The sequence below is a fragment of the Heteronotia binoei genome, chromosome 1 (genome assembly GCF_032191835.1).
Source record: "Heteronotia binoei isolate CCM8104 ecotype False Entrance Well chromosome 1, APGP_CSIRO_Hbin_v1, whole genome shotgun sequence".
NCBI classification, from domain to species: domain Eukaryota; kingdom Metazoa; phylum Chordata; class Lepidosauria; order Squamata; family Gekkonidae; genus Heteronotia; species Heteronotia binoei.
In genome coordinates this window covers 72,700,085-72,717,566 of record NC_083223.1, presented here as the reverse complement: position 1 = coordinate 72,717,566, position 17,482 = coordinate 72,700,085, and the positions used below count along the sequence as shown (strand labels likewise).

Below are 17,482 nucleotides of genomic sequence, written 5' to 3'. Positions count from 1 at the left end.
TCCTCTAAATAGACTAGGGTTGCCAATCCCCAGGTGGGGGCAGGGGATTCCCCGGTTTGGAGGCCCTCCCCCCGCTTCAGGATCATTAGAAAGCAGGGAGAGGGGAGGGAAATGTCTGCTGGGCACTCCATTATTCCCTATGGAGGCTTATTTCTATAGGAAATCATGGAAAATCAATCCGCAGGTATCTGAGGGGGGCTGTTTTTGAGGTAGAGGCACCAAATTTTCTGTATAGCATGTGTCTCTCCCCAAGAGACCTCCCAAGTTTCAAAAAGATTGCACCAGGGGGTCCAATTCTATGAGCCCCAAAAGAAGGTACCCCTATCCTTCATTATTTCCAATGGACAGAAGCATTTAAAAGGCATGCAATCCCTTTAAATGTAATGGACAGAACTCCCTCTGGAGTTCAATTGTGCTTGTCACAATCTTGCTCCTGGCTCCACCCCAATGTCACCTGGCTCCACCCCCAAAGTCCCCAGATATTTCTTGAATTGGACTTGGCAACCCTAAAGTAGACCCATAAATTTTATTGGTTGACTGTCAATGTTCTGACAAAGAGAGAATGCTATCTTATCTGAGATCTCTGGGACCTAGTACAGTTCTTCCTTAGCTGTCAAGTAGCCTCCAAATTTACAGATTTGGATTGACAACTGGGCCTTTTTGCAAGATATTCATTTCCAATCACAGCCTTGAGGTGGTGACCTGCTCAACTCCAGTCAAAACAAGACAAGATCATTACAGATGGGAATGCAGAGAGAGTGCTGAAAAACAGATCTCTCCAGATGCAAAGAGATCCACTTGTAAATTTCAAAGACTCTGAACTGTGTCTTTGAAGGTTTATACCTTAAGGGATTATTTGTTTGGCTCCAGATCCTGATGGTTTTTCCAGTTCTCCTGAGAGCTGAGAATACGCTTCTGATGTGAGTGGTCTTGATTGTAGTTAGACATAGATCTGTGCAGGTGAATTGTAGGCTAATTCATAGGCCTGCGCTCATGTTGTCTGCCTGAAGCAGAACATTCTCCCTGGAGGAGGCGAGTAAACGATTAGACAACCAGTTATATTGTTTGAAGGCCACTGCTATGAAGATACTGGACAGGAAGGAACCATCTGGCCTATAGAGGATTCCTGAGTGGTATCCAGCCCATTCATACCAGCACCAGTAAATGAGTGACATCTGCCTATTCTTGCCGCTGGCATGGATTATGTTCTCACCAAATCAATGATCTTTGTTACCTGAGATACTTTCCAGTCATAATTTTCTACAATCACATCCTGATAAATGGTCAGAGACCATGAAACACTGTCTAGATGCCGCTCTGATAACAGAGCTTGTAAAGATGGTATCTAGAACCTTTCTGTCTCTGAAGAACTGTTGCAACTCACCCTTCTATACACACAGTAGCTTGTAGTGACTGTAGATGAATTCTACTTCTGGTCACTGCCCCATTTAGGGTGGCATTGGCGTTTGTTGTGGTACTGGTAGCTAGAGCTACAAAGGGGTTGGTGGCTGGTATGTAGGGTTGCCAAGTCTGTGTTGGAAAATACCTAGAGACTTTGGGGGTGGATACAGGAGAGGGTTGGGTTTGGCCTCAGCATGGTGCAATGCCATAGAGTCCACCTTTCAAAGCAGCCATTTTCTCAAGGAGAGTTGATCTCTGCCAGCTGGAGATCTCCTGGCCTGACCTGGAGACTGACAACCCTAATGGTGTGTGTGTGTGTGTGTGTGTGTGTGTGTGTGTGAAAGAGCGAGAGATATTCCTTTTCTGCTTAGGAATAGGGCAACTTTTAAAAAAGATTTCCTGAACAGCTTCCATCAAAGTCCCTTTTCTGCTTCTGTGCTATGATCTATTGAGGACAATAGCGTAAAGACAACAGAAAACAGCAAGTATAAGATTTATGGTTTTCTGTGCTGGAGCCTCCCTCTCCCTATTTTCCCCAGACTAAACCACTAGTGCAATGGTGGAAGGCAGCAGGTCAATGACTATATAACAATGGTGGCTCCTGAGAGACTTATCACTAATCTACAAAAAAGCCTGTTGGAGGAGTAAATGCTTATCTTGATTTTTTGTCTGTATTTTGTAGGTGCACTAGGAATAAGGCCCACTGTGGAGAAAAAACACAACGGGCTCTAGAAAGAGGCTCTGGGCAAGCATCCCCCACCCTTGCTGTCTTGACACCCACCAAGTGAAGGCATCAATTCCCCCCACACACACCTCAAAGAGAGCTGATCGCTGCCATCCGGAGAGCAGTTGTAATTCTGAGTGATCTCCAGCCCTCACCTGGAAATTAGCAACAGTGGTTCCCCAGGAGGAAATGGCATTGTACCTGTCTGAGGTCCTATCCCTCTTCAAACCCCACCATCTCCAGGTCACACCCCTTAAATATCCAGCAATTTCCTAACCTGGAATTGGCAACCCTATCGCCTTCCGTTTAACTGCCCCTCTGACTGCAGCTTTCCATCACCCTTTCTCTCCCTGCAGCGTCTACATGAGAAAAGGACAGTCTTTCTCCGCAGTGTGTATGTGTGGGACCAAAGCAGCTTACATCATTCTTCTCTGCCCCTTTGATCTGAACAACAACCCTGTGAGGCAAGTTAGGCTGGAAGTCTGTGACTGGTCCGAAATCACCCAGTCAGCTTCCACATCAAGAACCTGTGTCTGGCAGACTCCACTCTGGGGTCCTAACTCATATGTCCTTCTCAAACTCCAACACAAAATCACAAGAATTTCCCACCAGTCAAGACTGGCCCCAGTGAGTTCTGCCTTAGAGGCCTTTATAGGTCCTTTAGACCAATAGTCTGTCTCTGATAACATTGTTGATCTTAAGCACACTGTTTATCTCTCCACCCTGCAAAGCAGCCATTTTCTCCAGGGCAAGTGATCTCTGCCATCTGGAGACTAGTTGTAATTCTGAGTGATCTCCAGCCCTCACCTGGAGATTGGCAACAATAGTTTCCCAGGAGGAAATTGTTGGTTTGGCATTGTACCTGTCTGAGGTCTCATCCCTTCTCAAACCGCACCCTCACCAGGTTTCACACCTCCAGGAATTTTCCAAAACCTGGAGTTGGAAACCCTATCTCCTTCTTAGCCAACCATCCTTGGGTGAGGCTGACGGGAGGAGGGAGTGACAGGAGAGAGGCAGGAAAGACAGTAAAGGTGAGACAGCCATTCCCTCTGAGTAAACGCTGCCAGCAGTGCCAGGCTCCCTGGCTATTTCAGTGATCTACAGAGGCTGTGTGTGCTGGGATGCTGTGTGGGCTGCTGATAGAGGGGCAGAGGTCTATTACCGGTGGTGGCTGTGATGCCTTTTGCCCTCACAGTAGAGCTGCAGGCTTTTCTGAGGCTGGTTGACAGAGAAGACAGAGAGAAGCATTGGAGATGTGTCTGTCTCTGAAGTAAGACTGTTTTGGCAGTTTGTTCAACATTCCTGGGCCTGCAGTAGATGGGGGCAGGGGAGTCAGCCAATGGGAGGTCAGAGATAGTGACAGGTGCTTCATTAGCCAATACTTGATACCTCACATCCAACCAATGAGGGAGCTGGAATTTGCCACCGCAAAAGGGAAATTGTATATAAAAGATGTGTGTGAGTCTGTGTGCACCTGGAATTCATGGTGAACTCTGATGACTGACTCCTACTAGGGGCCTGGAAGATATTCATAAAGGTGGTTGAATAAAGCCTGTCCCCAGCTCCCAACTGCTGGTATTCCAAGGAGATCTCCCATTCAAGTACTTCTCAGAGCTGACCCTGTTTAGCTTCCGAGGTCTGACGAGGCTTGCCTGGGCTATCCAGGCCAAGGCGAGTAACTGCCCATCTTATAGCCTGTCTCTGGAAGCGCACACTAGCATCCCAAAGGAGATCCTAGTCAGTTTTCCACAAAATAAAGTTAGAAAACAAATAAAAGATATTGTAAACAGCTAGATTCTCTTAATTAAACACTGGAATTCTAAATTTCTGGACACTATATATAGCTCCTGTAATATTTCTCACAATATAAGTTATACAAACAAAATGAGATATTATACTAAACATGACTGGGAGAAAAAAGTAGTGGTAAAGCACTGATATTGGAGCAAAATCCATATATTCTGGAGCAACACAGGAGATAATTTAGAGAACTTTAATTTGCCTTGATCTAGATAGAAGCACAGATTAAAACCTGAATTAATTGAACAAATTAGTACAATAAACAAACCTAAAAAGTAATTTCAGTGCCTGCATCCTAGGTAGGGTTGCCATGTGCCTGCTGGAGGTGGGAGATCTACCTCAGTAGACCTTGCCTGGTGGCACTCCAGCAGCCAGCAGGTGAAAGAAAGAATTAAAAAAAAAACAAAAACAAAACCCCCCCAAAGCCCCATGGTCAGTGACATGGGGGAAACCATAAGTGACATCAGTCCTTTCTAGGAATCCATTTATTCCTACAGAGTCACAATGTCACTTTTGGGTTTTCACAGAAGCAATGTCATGCTATCAGTGATGAATGCACCCATGTCCCCACTTCCCCAGTTTTCCAATGGCAACCCTAATAATACCACCTTCCAAATCTTCTCCAGTAATCTAGAAGGGAAGCAAAAGCAGTTCAATTTTAGGCACTGCAAACCTAGGGATAACATTATATTAACAAAATTGGAAGGGATGCTACAGAAGACATTGAATCTGTGAAAAAAAATAACAGTGGTTCAGTGTCTTGCAATGGTATGATGTGCCAAGACAGCTTGTTGAATTTTATGTTATGAACAATGAGGACTTCAAGAATTAACCCTCTATAGCATTAACAAGAACAAAACTAGACAGCAATCCTAAACACCTTATATGCAAGTAAAATTTAGATGCCAGTAGAAGGGTGTCTTTTAGTTTTGTAGACTGGATGCACAGTATAGAAATTCTCTTAAGTTTTAATGTAATGACAATTTAAAATAAATGAATTCATGGTCCACTTGAATTCCAAAGTTTAGAGTGAGGACCAAACATGCCCTAAAGAGTGTAAAGGTCTCCCAGAACCCCCAAGATAATATGGTAGCAAATCTTGAAGAAAAAATATTGTACACATTTACAACCAAATCCTGGAGCATTTTGTGTTTATTATCCCTATTTGTTTATTATCCTTAACGTCAGTAGAACACACAGCCTCATACTGCTTGCTATAGTCTAGTCACCAGCCCACTGCTACGATCTCTACTTTCAGTCTCTTGTCACGACATATACAAAGGAACCACACACATACAATCTTAGATGCCACTGAAAACCTCCTTGTTGGTTCATCCTCAGTCCTACCTATTTGTTCCCAACTATGTTTCTGGAAATCAGTTCCCAACTGATTTCCAGTACCCATCACACCCTCAGCATAGATCCTGAGGTAACTAGAAAGGTTCTTGCACTTATATATTATATCCTAGTTTTGTTTAAAAGGTCCTGTATTAAACTTGGGGTGGGCACAATTCAGTTCACCTCTTAGTATTTTCCTTCTCAATACAGCTTCTAACTTAGAGTAACCTGAGAAGAAAAGCTATGGGAAGCATTTGAGATTCTTTTACTTCACTATGGAAAAGAAGTATCAGCATTTGATTTATTTCTCTTGTATAGTGAGTGTCTTATAATGGGACACATGTATCAGCTCTTTTTATGACTGGGAGAAAACTAATACTCATTCTGTTGTTCACCAGGCAAGCTTGTACAACTTGCACCACTCACTTATAAAGTTATGCAGAGTTCACTGTGTATTGTGGCCTTTCAGGTTTCCGACAATCACATTTTCTAGGAAGTAAAAGGAAGAAAACATTAAAGTACTGTGAGTCTCCAAAACTAGTGAGGCTCCATTCAGCTGGGGTGTATGTGATAAGTTGTGTGATCTTGTAAAATCATTACTTCATCCAAATCTTTCAGGAATACATTAGAAAGTAGTGACAACCTAGCACTTTGACTCACATCTCTATATTCTTTTCAATAACACTACCAGTAATCATTATGTACATTATAGAACCAGAATTTATAAACCACTGGTCTAACAGCAAGAATGAATGATTGTAATCATGGTGGTGGGAAAGGGGTGGTGTTAACCATTTCTCTTCATGCCATTTCAGTGATTTCCATCCTTCCCTCACCTGTAGCTTGTAATACCCTGACTTTTCTCACCTTTAGCTTGTAATACAGGAATATTGGGGGGGGGGAGGATACTGGTGCAATATAAACATATCCTCTGGGCAAGGAAAGCTGTTTCAGTGGGTTATCTGAGCTCACAAAAGTCACCTTTAGGCACAATCCCTTCAGCTAATATGTGCTAACATCTAATTAAGTGCCAAATGGCAAACCATCCCATAAAAAGTCTGCCATGAAAACATTGTGATGCGACATCACCCCAGAGTAAAAAATGACTGGTGCTTGCACAGGGGCTACCTTTACCTTTTTAACATACATTTTAAAGGTATTTTTCCAAGCTGTATCCCTAACTTCAACAATAATTTTTAACATACTATTGACCGTTTTGGTAACCATCTTGGTAAAAAAAAAAGCCTATGAACTCAATGAACAAACAAAAAGCACTAAAAGTGGTTCAAATTGATGTGACTCCATTTCTCATATAAATACACATACACAAATTAGGATTCCTCCTGCAGATGTGGTTAAAAACTATGATTCAATGGTGCAAACGCCCTGTATTTTTGGTTGAATTCTTCTCCCTTTTGATAGGTATGAGAGTATCTCTGTTTCCATAGACCAAGCATGCTAAGAAGATGGCAGTGGCCCAGACTTTTCTCAACATGCTGCTTCTTCATGTGCAGTGGAGATTTTTCCCACAAGAGGAAGTACTAAAAACTGCTGTCTCCTTACTCTTCTCACCTGTAGTTTGTAACACAGGAAAAGCTGTAATGCTGGAAAAACTGTTGCTTTGGGGCTTTATCAAGACCAAATCTTATGATTCTTCTCACAAGAAGACAAAAGATTTGTCTTATGACCAAATGAAATTAATTTGAAATGCCAGGTTAGTGTTTTAGCTCATATAAGCACTGAGGCTTTATTTGCCAAAACACTATGAAGTATTTGAAATGAAGATGCAGATGTAAATAAGCAGCAGGTTTTTTTAAAAAAAGCAGTGAAAATGAGAAAACATTTAGACCAAAGTCATATGATAAAAAGTTAGTTATGTTCTTTCTACAATTACAATTTTTCTTTAAAAGTTTTTGTCAGAAGAGAGAATTGACAACAACTTATCATTCCTAGTACAGAAAATTATAGATTAAGGGAAATTGCAAAGAAATAGGTAATACTAGCTGCAAAAAAAAATGTGTAGAATATTTGGGAGAGGATTTGAAGAAGGTAGCCTAACATCAAATCCTTGTTAAGTTCTACACACTTGTTTGATAGCTAGTATAATCTAAACCTATTTCTGTGAAATTGTTCCTATTCTATAATTATCTGCAGATTTATTCACTCATACATATTCATGCCAACAAACTGAAGCCAAAAACAGAGCCATTGTCATCCTTACCTTACAACCCTATGCAACATCAATGTAGTTTAGGCCAATTTAAATCAATGGGCTTAGACTGGAGCAGGGGTGGAATTCTAGCAGCAGCTCATTTCCATATTAGGCCACACACCCCAGATGTAGCCAATCCTCCAAGAGCTTACAAGGCTTTTGAGGATTGGCTATATAAGGGGTGTGTGGCCTAATATGCAAAGCACCTCCTGCTAGAATTCCACCCCTGGACTGGAGTCACTCTGCATAACATTGCATTGTTGGTGTGGGTACTTTCGCAAGTCTTTTTATGGACTATGGAAGGATGCTTTGCCTTAACTTTTATCTTTCTTCATACCTACAAAGCTCTTAAACAAATCCAGTCAGTACAAGTGAATGATATTTGCCCTGAATTAACTTGGTTGGTTGTTTTTCATAATCACAAAAACAACCAGCCATTTTGAAATGTTACCCGAGAAGGCTGTACAGTTCCCCTCAATGGAGATTTCCCCCATAATTGCATATTTAATTATGGTGCTCAGTGGTTCATTCACTATAGTTGAGGCACTGGACTGGGTGCACCACTGAAGGGTGGTACTGTGTGACCTATCATAAGACCCAATAATATTCTTTTTCTTTGCTTTTGAAAAGTTTCATTGAGGCTTTTAAAAAGTCTAATAACACACCTCCCTGTAAAATCAAGGAATGAGAATTTTGGAAGCACTCTTCCTTTGGAAGACCTATTTCAGTATTTCTCTTTTTCTCTTCTCTAAGAGAAAACAGTCAAATAATCACCTACTTAGGTGATATTTTCACTCATACAAAAAAAGAGGTCATATGGACTTTTTCTACATGTCATTCTATATGTGGAGCAATCCAACATACAGTGAGTGAAAATGGTAGGCATAACAGAAGGCAGACTGCACCAGAATTCTATCTTTCACTTTTATAGTCAATGACTAAGCATAGAAGAATGTCAGAACCGGAGATTTTGGAAACAAACTTCCCCAAATCATTCCAAACTAAGCTTAATACCTCCCACCCCATTTTCCTGTGATTTGTAATAATCTGGTACCACCCCTCTTATCTGATAATTTCTATCCTTTCCATATTTCCTACGTTCTTACTACTTATCCAATGACATACTCTGCATTGTTTCTTCTTTGCTGTTTGTGCATTGTAGAAAGTATAAACTTTTTTATTCTTTTTGACCTAAACTATACTTTCCAGTAGGGTCGCCAGTGGGCAGGATTCTTGGTCCTCTCCAGAAACTTCTGCCATGTATGCACCCAGAAGTGATATTTTCACATTATTAGTTTTTTGGGGCAAAACTCTAGCTGATTTTACCATAGAGTTTTGCCCCAAATTAGAGTGTTGCTGTGTGATGTCAGCAGTATGATGACATCACTTCTGAGTGATATCATCATGTTGCTTTTGGGACCAGCTGAGGGTGGGATTTCCCCCTGCTGGCTAGCTGGCCAGCGATGCAGAAGCACCTCACAAAAGCAGGGGTTCTCCCACCCCCAGTGGGCATCCAGCAATCCCACTTCCCAGAGCTCCATCATATCAGGAAGGGTCTGAACATGTTTAGTAACCTCCAACTCAGAGAACTGAAAATTTAGGAAGAACCTTAGCCATGTATCTTGTGGTGTAACCCTAAGCAAACTTACAATTGTAAGCCCATTCATTTCAATGGACTTGGAAGCCCATTTATTTCAATGGACTTGGAAAGGTGTGACTATGTTTTCAGATTGTATGGTGGGTTGCTATTTTCTTTTCTTTCCCTCCTCTTCCCCTGCTGCTAATTTGGCAAGTTTGAGAGACAAAACAGAATCCTGGTGATTGTGGAAGTTCCCTTTGAAGGCTAATCATGCACTTTGAAGAATTCTTGGACAAAGTCAGAGATTTTTCTGAGAATTCTCAAAAAATGCCCATCCCAAATCCAGCTAGTTTGGTTTTACTCATCTCTATCACTGCGAGCATACCTGTTATTCTCTGTCACTTTTTAATACACGGATAGTGAATTTCAGAATTTTAAGATAGTATTCAAAGTTGAGTCCTATGCTTTAGGGCATTTTTAGATGATCTACGAAGATAAGAACCCTATTTTTATGCATTTAACCTGGATTGTTATGTATGTACCCTAACTGGCATATTCTCATGATCTGAAAGATTATACTACTGCAGGATATATAAACAGATGACAAACAAGCATGTAACTAATCTGAGGTTAATATTTTATTAACCAATTTTATATCAAAATTAGTTTTCTAACAAAAGATACACAGAGTGATGTTTAGGTACTTGAGAAATAACCTTTTTTATGGACTTACATTCTTGACTGAATGTAACCAAATGGATTGACATGAAATTAGTGCAGAATAAAGGTAAAAATAACATGACGAGTGTTAGTAAAATTGACATGAATATTTACCTTTCGATGATGTGCTATAATTCTCTTGTTCTTCAATGAATAAAATGCACGGAATGATGGGAACAAAAGAAAGATATCAGCAAATTTAAAGTTAGACAAAAAAAGGTGTTATACATGAGAATGACAAACACTATAGGCTCTGTCACAGCATGCATAAATCAATGTGGGGAAACTTGGATGACAAAACCATGAGAAACTATAAAATCTGATATCACAATCCAATAAACATTTAAGGGCATTCAACACCACTGAAACCAATGGTTTTTAGTGCACTTAACTCCATGTTGGATTGTAGCTGAAATTTCTACAGAGTTTAATGTTGAAAATGAAAAAAGAAGGTCATTCTAAAGCTTTGTCCCTAATTGCCATGAGTAGTAGTTAAGAAAGCAAGCAGTTCCATTAAAATGAAAGGGGTTATTGATGTGTGAAAATGTTCACTCATCCATTGTTTCCATCTCATCTGTCATCATTTAACAATTTCACTATAAAATGAAAATAAAGAGTCCTAGAAACTTAATATGTATATTGAAGCATCTTTTTTACTCATTTCAAATTAGCACTTTTTATTGACCTTAATTATACTAGTATTTTAACATATGCCACCATACCAGAAAGCGCTTCCCAGTTCAGCCTTATATCAATAAACCAAACTCATGTAAGCACAGAGTCATATTCAAAAAGGGTGAAGTATGTATGTGTATATTAAGACCGTGTCATATGAGGACACTACAGAATCCACACTAATCATTTTAATTTAATTTTGATAACGGCTTTCCCCCAGCAAATGGGAATTAAAATATGTAGCTTTATAAAAAATAATCTTACTAAATACCTTCTTTTCTTTTGAAAAGCCACAGCCACTTCTTAAAATATACTGTTTTTGCTTTATCCAGATGTCTCTTATATAGCACTGCCTAACAAAAACTCACATAGTTTTAAAGAAAATATTAAAGAAAAGATTTCAAGAGGCATTTAAAATAAAAACATTATGTAAACATGGAAGAATCCATTACAATGCATGTAGTTGCTTTGTCCAAAACTGTAGAGTACTCTGTTTAAATCATTCATAATCCAGTGTCAAAAACTGCAGATTCAAAACTGCAGAATCAAATACTGCATACCTCATTTTCCAGAAACTGAAACAGGCTCCAAGGTTCAACTGCTTTTCAAGTATATATGTGTTCAACAGCTTAGGACTGCTATATTAACATCTCTACAAGTTCAGTTACTATTTTCCATAGCAATGTTTCAGTTCATGTGATGCATAAGATCACGATGTTTGTGGGGAAAAATCGATCAAGTACTTATTGTGGGTACCCTCCATTAATATACATGAGACTTCTTTGCGCTGAGCTTAGATAGTTTAGTAGGTTAAGTCCTTTCTTTTGTCAAAGAATGGAACACCGAAGGAAAACAGAAACATTGTACATCATACGTTACCATCAACATAGCCACTCACTGGTTTAAAATTTTAAAGAAACTCAGGGTTTGCTCTCCATGCATAGTTAACAAGAAAAAAATTTAGTTCCAAGGTGCACAACACATTGCAATGTAAGACTCTTATAGACTCTCAAGCATTTATGTTTCATTTACTGCTTATTCAAGTAAAAGGTACAGCAGAAGAAATAATGCATCTATCCAAATGCAATAAAGAATAAAATTCAGAGTTAAATTGTTCATTCTCTCAGGGGTAGTCTAAATATCATATTGTTCGATTTATGCAAAGAAATTTTTCATAAATCGAACTAGGCAACTACATAGGAAGCCGCCACATCCTCAAACAAATATAATGCTAGTTCAAGCATTCTTCATTGGCTGGCCACATGCCTTCAACAAAAGATTTATTATATTCCCCAAAAGAAAACATAGTCATGTTCTCAATATTACTTTTATTTGCATTGCTTTCATCAATCAGTTTTACCTGGGTTTTTAAGAAGTACTATTCCAAACTATATGCCAGTATAAGGGCCCTAAACTGTACAAAAGATGAGGTTTATAAATATAGCTATAAAAACATATTTGAACCTATATTATAATTACAGCGGGAACTGGGAGTTTGGAAGGACAGCAATAAGTCCCGCCCCCCATAAATCATTAGTTTAAAATTCAAACATTAACTAATACTACTGAAATTAGTAGTACTTAAACCCAAAATGGTGCATCCAGCATGTCTTTTTCACTTTCTTCCAATGCAAGAATCATTCTCCTTGCAAAAGAGACTTGAACTGGTGCAACACACATCTTCTACCAGGTGAACAATCCTCATATGTTAATTATCTCACTATCACCACCCCTCTTCCTTAGTTATAACAGTCAGCGCAATCTCACTACATATGGTAACCTAATTTAGCCCTTACATTTGTATTCTCACCAACTCCCCTAAAAGCCCATATGTCCTCTTTATTTTGATTTATTTCTTATTTGGAATAATAGATAAGAATAGAAGATTGTAATGCAACATAATGAATAATAGAATGTAATGTAATTTGGAATGGTAGATCGAAATGTATTTCTCTGGGGACAGGGAAGATAACTCTACACAGCCAACTGTCCCTCTTAAAAGATGATGTTGAAAGATCACCTCCATGTTTGAGAGGAGACAGATGGAGCATAATGGCAGGGGCTCAGTTAATTACTCTCACCATACCATAGTTAAGGATATATCTGCACATAAATCTCCATTTTTGACACATTTATTCCTTCACTATGCCCCCCCCCCCCCGGTATTAAACCCAAACAAATTGTAATCATGTAAACTAAGTTTGCTATTCCTGTTTGGTCCTTGAATCTGTTCAATTCTTCTTTATACTCTATGCTAATTTACTGTTCACCTTCTACTTTTTAAAATGAATATTTTATTTTTACTAATATTAATTTTCCTAACTTATAGTAGTAAGTTTTGTCTCTAACTTGCAACAAACATTATGAACTATTTTTGTATTAATCTGCACAGGACAAAAAAAATTACAATTCAGACACTTCTGTATAATAGAATCAATTCATTGAGCTTTATGCAATAAAAGCAATGTATTTCACAAAATTCATTTTCAGTTATATAAATGATAATATTCTTTGTTGTGTATCTAAGCAATGGATGGTAAATAATAAAAACAGCCACAATTGTAACCATTGTAACAAAAGAAGTTTGACATTTTGTTTCACCATCACCTATAGATTAGATATATATCTGAATGAACCACAGCATATCAGGAATGGAAGTAGTTTTGAAGTTAAGGTCCAATACATTCAGTAAAACCCTCCCACTGACTTCAGTGTGAATTAGCCCTTAAACTAAAATCATACCATAGTTTTTTATTTTGTTTTTGTTGATAGCACAGGCCTATATTCAATATGGTGAAGTTGGTCAAATATTTGATGACTTTTCACCTTGAACTTCACTTTCAACTATTCCATGCCTGAACAAAAATTAACTATCTGAGCAATTTTGTACAGTTCCATTGAGATTAATGGAAATACTTTGGTAAATGGAAACCCCAAGGCACATCTGTGAAAAAATCTTATAATTGCTTATCAGGTCACATCTACCACACAGGACAATTTAATAGCTACCATATCTATATTCGTATTAGAATAGTGTTGGATTGTTAAGGACAACTGAGAACAAATTTGGCCATGCATATTAAAACTATGTTCAGCTATTCAGTATAATGACTACAACAGCAATACTTCCATAGTTTAACAAATGACTATTTCAGTATGTTTACCAAGTGGATGTACAGAACAACTAGGACATGGACAAGATGGCTATATGAACCTAACCTCAATTACAACCAGTTGTAAAGATAGCCCAAGAGGAAATGGAACATAATTTCACCAAAAGAAGATAAGTACTTAAAGAAAGCAATTAAGAAACTTTCACATAGATTCTACACAAAATTTGTACCAAAATGAATTTAAGTGTATTTAATATCTATAGTTGTAAGAACATTTTCATTGCTTTATATATTTCTTGTTTGTGCTCCTACATAACTACAACCAATCTAATTTCTTGCCTCACAGTTTACAAAATTTTGTTAGCATAATTTGAATTGAAATATTATTATAGAAATATTTTACCAGATGTAAGAAATACTACAAAAGACTATGGCTATGAAAAAATCCATATTTTTCTTTCTAGGTTACCAAAGAAACTGTATAAGAATCCACAGAAAAGTACCTATTTTTAGTGCTCAGCCTGCACATTATTGGCATTCTGGGGAAACAAGTTGATTTAATCTGCAAAAATTTATTAAATTAATGAGACTTTTAACTTTTGGTAATATAAACAAAGCGCAAATACAGAGTATATCAAAATAATATACACCAAGTTGAAAATATCCAGCTGAAAATAAACATATGAAGGGGAAACCATATTTCAATATAGTCAGTAACACCCTGGTGACTGATCTGCTTTGAATTCATGCATCCAGTCAATACAATCAGTCACAAAACTCCAATCTATGATATGTACATATTGGCAAAGAATGAGCATTTCAACATGTAAATGAGTATTTCAACAAGTAAACATTAATTTTGAGATGAATATACAGCATTTTGTTTTTCAATTCTGAATTATGCCATACAATTAAAATATGAACAATTTTAAAAGGTAGTGACGAATTTTTAAATGAACCTAGATACTTGTGGATTTGATGGACTTTGGATAAATAGGTAAATAATATTACACACACCCCCAACAATCCAGTAGTTTAGCTGTTGTAAATACAATGAAAAGATAAGGATATTAATATTGTTTGATAATGTACCAATTGCCCCATTGCCTGTCTCATGTTTTCTCTGAGAAGTCCTGCTTATGCATTGTTCAGATTTATAATTGATTATCTTCCACTTTTTAGCACATTATTTTCCTCTACTCCCAACCCATTTTGCACTTGACCTTTGACATGCTCAGAAAGGGATATGATTAGCACTGTTCACACTTCTATCAGAACGTTACAATTAGTTATTTCCAGCTTACACAACAGAATTAAATGGAGTGTGAATAAGCAAAATGGAGTTGCAGAAACATGTGTAAACTGCCCTTTTAATGGAATCCCAAATAAATGTGATCATAAGAAAATATCACATCCATGTTTAAAGTGCATACATTGCCAAAAATGTGAAATAATGATAATAAAAACTATACAGTAATCAAGTGCACACTGCTATAGTTTTTAATCCACTTCTATATAACCAGGTTGCTTTGTCAGTAGAAACTGAGAGAGCACTGAACAGTCTGTTAAACCTTTTTGGGAGAGGAAGAAAAGGAAGAAAAACAAACCCAAGATTTTGAACTATAAAATTGTGATTTGATACCTTGCTCTGTACTGCCACTCCTGACAGGAACTTGTGGAAGCTGCCTCCCCCTACGACTACTGAAGGGTGTGTCTGCTGAAGAGGACTGCATGGTACTTCCTGGTTGATGCATTCTGCAGGCAGAATTAAGATTAAATATAATAATGTCATAGACATCTGATCTAAGCACCAGTGTGAAATGTTTTGATTAAAACATACATTAAAAGAAACAGGAAGCGTCTTGCTTTGTTTATATGGTCATACACTTTTAATACCTGGTCCATTCAGGAGGTCTTAATTTTGGCATGTTTCAAGCAAGTACAACTCAGAAGTCATTTTTGAGTGGTTTCTTTCGATAGGCCACTAGGCTGGAGAAAAAAGCCACTCAATTAATCACAGATCAGTAGTAAGTGGAATAATTAACACCAGTCTAAATTTGGAATAATTCTTTTTCCTTGAATACCTCTGACTTACCAAAAACTATAATTAACAGTGATTTGAAACAATCAAATAATACTAAAAAGGCCAAATATACACACACATAATACTGGTGTTAATGCTTTTGCTTCAAGGCTTTTTTAATAGGAGAAGCAGGAACTCATTTGCATATTAGGCCACACCTCCTAACAACCATTGTTTCACACAGGGCTTTTTTGTAGAAAAAGCCCAGCAGGAGCTAATTTGCATATTAGGCCACACCCCTGATGTCAAGCCAGCCAGAACTGTGTTCCTGTGCGTTCCTGCTCAAAAAAAGCCCTGTTTTGCTTAATGCATTTCAGAAGTAAACTGAACACCCAAGACTACAGGTGTACATGGGTTCTCTCTGGCAGTATTTATGAAGTCCTAGAAACAGAGTTTAAAGTCTTTCAGTGGGAGGCTGACATACATTTTCATATTAGCACCCATGTATAACAATTTTATAGAACTAGAGAAAACAAAGGAGAGCTATTATTATAAAAGAAACAGTGACTTCTAAGTGTAGAGTTAGGGCATGTTCACACATCACTAGCAGTGAAATCCCTGTTAACAGGATTCTATGATAGTCTTTCTTCTCTGTGCATATCACTTACTCTCCTTTTAGGTTTTATTTTGACATAATGGAAATGGGGAATTAAGTAGATCTTGTTCTTCTCAGTGCTGTTAAGAATAACAGGTTGCATTTGACATGTCCTGATAGATGTGCACTAGAAACACTCACAGAAGCAGGGTGTATTTTTACTACCACTTGCTTCTTGTAAGGCACCAGTGGGGAAAGTGTGTATGCACACAAAAGCTAACATCCTAAATAAAATTTTGTTGGTCTTATTGGACTCTAACTTTGTCATACTGTACATTCATTGAGCTTCCTTTATATGAGATTCACACAATAAGAAATCCAGAATTTTTAAAGGATTTACGTTCCTGTGTTTAGTGTGAAGAAAATGCATGATGTGAGAACACACCCTTTGTTATATAAGCAAACGTTTGTGCTGCATAGAGCACATATTTTTAAAATGAAATATTCTGAAAGCTTTAATATGAATGCATAAACACAACAAAACAATGGGAAGACAAAACATGGGCAGATTTTTACTACTGTGATATGTTCCTTTGTATGATTTTAACAATCTGGATAGTGGTAATAGAGGATATGAGAGAAGTGTAGGTTTTATGGGGAAAAAAACAGATTGTACTGGAGTGTCAGAATGAATTAATGTACTACATGTACTCTGGAAAGTACACCACCACATTAACATCTGGAAGGAAGAAAATGAAATGTTGTGCTGTACACTTGATAGCAACCTTGTCAGAAGTGGAGAAGGTGGCGCCGACCCTCCAGGAACTAGGTGATGAACAGAACATAATGGTCTGATACTAGAATGCTCACTCGACCTTGAGCGAGTGTGATGTTTTCCCCTAATGATTGGCTGATCATTGAGTCCCCTTCTAGAAACACTTGACAGTAGAACCCTAAAATATTAGGGTCAAAAACAAAAAAAAATTGGTTCAGTCATTAACTGTATAAAAACTCTTTGCCCACACATATATACTCTCAGACACACACCATTGCCTTTGATCTATATAACTGTATCCAAAAATAATAATTTTATATATAGCAATACTATCTTCATGATCCAATTAGTAAATGATCTAACAGAAGGTTCATCACAGACTATATAGAAATATCCTTATATTTACAAAGTTAATAAAATGACAAGACAGAACTGAAAGTCGCCAAGTACAGATTTCCTTACAGTTAAAATATGTTTTACATCTTTTGCACATCTCAGTTTTTTGCACATATTGTTAAGGTAGTTGA

The 17,482-nt window shown here is 37.8% G+C and overlaps 1 protein-coding gene across 33 annotated transcripts in view; it reads right to left on the bottom strand.

The window, feature by feature from the left end:
• The window catches only part of RIMS1 (regulating synaptic membrane exocytosis 1), a 479,645-nt gene that overhangs the window by 99,455 nt on the left and 362,708 nt on the right, over positions 1–17,482 (bottom strand). For 17 of the 33 annotated variants that reach the window (XM_060235680.1, XM_060235727.1, XM_060235759.1 and 14 more), the window contains one exon: positions 15,205–15,317. The exons of 1 other annotated variant lie outside the window; for it this stretch is intronic. In XM_060235680.1, the coding sequence (XP_060091663.1) occupies positions 15,205–15,317 (113 nt within the window). Of the gene's footprint in view, positions 1–843; positions 983–9,888; positions 9,919–15,204; positions 15,318–16,965; positions 17,134–17,482 lie in introns of those variants that run through there. 15 more of the 33 variants (XM_060235941.1, XM_060235653.1, XM_060235663.1 and 12 more) reach the window with 3 other exon arrangements.